Raw genomic sequence first — 1852 nt, 5'->3', positions numbered from 1 at the left:
TTTCTGCCAATAATGGTAAACTCTCTTGGACCTGTCTCTTATACACTCGAAGCAAAAAAAATTAGGCTAGGCTTATGCTTATGCTGTCATGGTTAACGTGTATTCGGGAATCTAAGAAGCAATATTTTTCAGTGGGCGTGGCCACGGAAAATAAATTCCACGCCCAATCATATTTTGGTCGCCTTACCTAACCAAACTGGTAATTATTTGAAAATTTAAACTTGGAACACTTCTAAGTGATTTACCAAATTATAACTCGCATTCCAAACAACATTTGCAACATCTATGATGTGACTTACATCAACAACAAGGCGAAGCCATAATCAAAGCACTGTCGTCTGGCAATCTCTATAGATGTAAACAAACCCTAATACCCACTATAAGTCACGTGACCCGAGCCGCCGATTCGGTCTATAGCAAATATTTTCACCCTAATAATATAAATTCAAACATTTTGTTTGGATTTGATTTAATGATAGAGAAATCAAAAAAGCTTTTACAGGTGGGTCTTTGTACAGTTTAGACAAAAGTCAATTGGAGAGATCTCGTAAAGTGCCATAACGAAAGACCTCTAGCATTGTGATGATGGTGGTGGTTGTGATGATGATGATAGTGCTGCAGTGGATGATGATAAACTTCTGTTTCGGACACACGTTTATCTCAAGGTATTGTATAATACACAATTATTTTGTAAACCGCATAAGAATGGACATGAATTGGAACTTACCAAAGTCACACTACTGGCAAATATTGTAACTAGAATAAAGGTCTCGAAGATTTTATGTTCAATGACGACGCACGCGACTTCTCTTGTTCTTCTCCATGTTTTGCCGCAAAACGTTTTAGAGAATCCTCGACAGGATGGGAACTTCTTCATGAAGTATGCGTTTACCTGAACAGGAAAGCAATCTACAACCTTCTTACCACCAGTCAAATCCTGAAGTTCGTCATCTTCATGGACGTCGATGACAACGACCCCCTGCTCAGTTCCATTACGTTCCTCTTTACCAACTTCACTTTCTCCAGTTTCTTCGTTTGTAGTGATGAGTGTCGTTATTCTTTTGTTATCCACATTGCGTTCTAACGACACAGTTTCTGCTCGATGCGTTCCAACAGCATGGCTGATATCCTACAAAAATTCAGTTTGAAAACTGAAATATTTATAAATCTCATAATATAACTATAATCATGATACAAGTGGTAATAATATAAAGCCTATACATCTTACCTGAACGCTAACAGCGTTTTCGTTCCCATTTATTTGATTGCTTGGAAGGTGTCCATTTGATTGAATAGAGTTTGCAGATCTTGATTTTGATACCACGGATGCTTTTAAAGCTAACACGTTACTTTTATTATCCTCTTCCGGAGAAATTGTTTTCATTTCCAATAATTCTAAATGTAAAAATAATGATGATTTAATCAGGCGAATTATTACATGTTATGAAAAAAGAATTCCACTTTACGTTTATGAATGTTCTTAGTCATTCATTTAAAGCATATTAAATATAGTTAATTATATACAAGTTCAGCACAACGATTACATGTTTTGAATGCAATAATTGCAGAACCTGAAAAAAATTACTGTATACAACAGTCTATATTTTATTCATCAACTCAATTTACTTGGTTCTTTTGCGTTATTCACATCTTGTGTGCTGCCCTCGTCGACAATGATCAATACTTTTCCTGTCTCCTTGCCGGTTTCATTTGTAATGAAAGTTTCTTTAGTGTCACCAACTTTATTCTGTTTCATGCAACATTTGGAAACGCAGACAGATTTGAAGAACGTTTTAAGTTTCGCAAATGCAAGATTCATACGTGATTCATCCGGGGAGCTATTGCTAAGATT

At 36.0% G+C, this 1852-nt stretch overlaps 1 protein-coding gene across 1 annotated transcript in view; it reads right to left on the bottom strand.

Annotated features, from left to right (window-relative positions):
* The window catches only part of LOC117121795 (sodium channel protein 1 brain-like), a 23675-nt gene that overhangs the window by 13567 nt on the left and 8256 nt on the right, over positions 1–1852 (bottom strand). Inside the window, exons 14-16 of the mRNA XM_033267109.1 lie at positions 1627–1850; positions 1229–1395; positions 728–1129 (exon numbers count right to left, since the gene is read on the bottom strand). Coding sequence (XP_033123000.1) covers positions 728–1129; positions 1229–1395; positions 1627–1850 — 793 coding nt within the window. The remainder of the gene's footprint in view (positions 1–727; positions 1130–1228; positions 1396–1626; positions 1851–1852) is intronic.

The sequence above is a fragment of the Anneissia japonica genome, unplaced genomic scaffold, assembly GCF_011630105.1.
Source record: "Anneissia japonica isolate Jap-2015-1 unplaced genomic scaffold, ASM1163010v1 scaffold1558_len139704_cov169, whole genome shotgun sequence".
In the NCBI taxonomy this organism is placed as follows: domain Eukaryota; kingdom Metazoa; phylum Echinodermata; class Crinoidea; order Comatulida; family Comatulidae; genus Anneissia; species Anneissia japonica.
The sequence above is the reverse complement of the archived record's forward strand: the minus strand, read 5'-3'. Positions and strand labels throughout refer to the sequence as shown.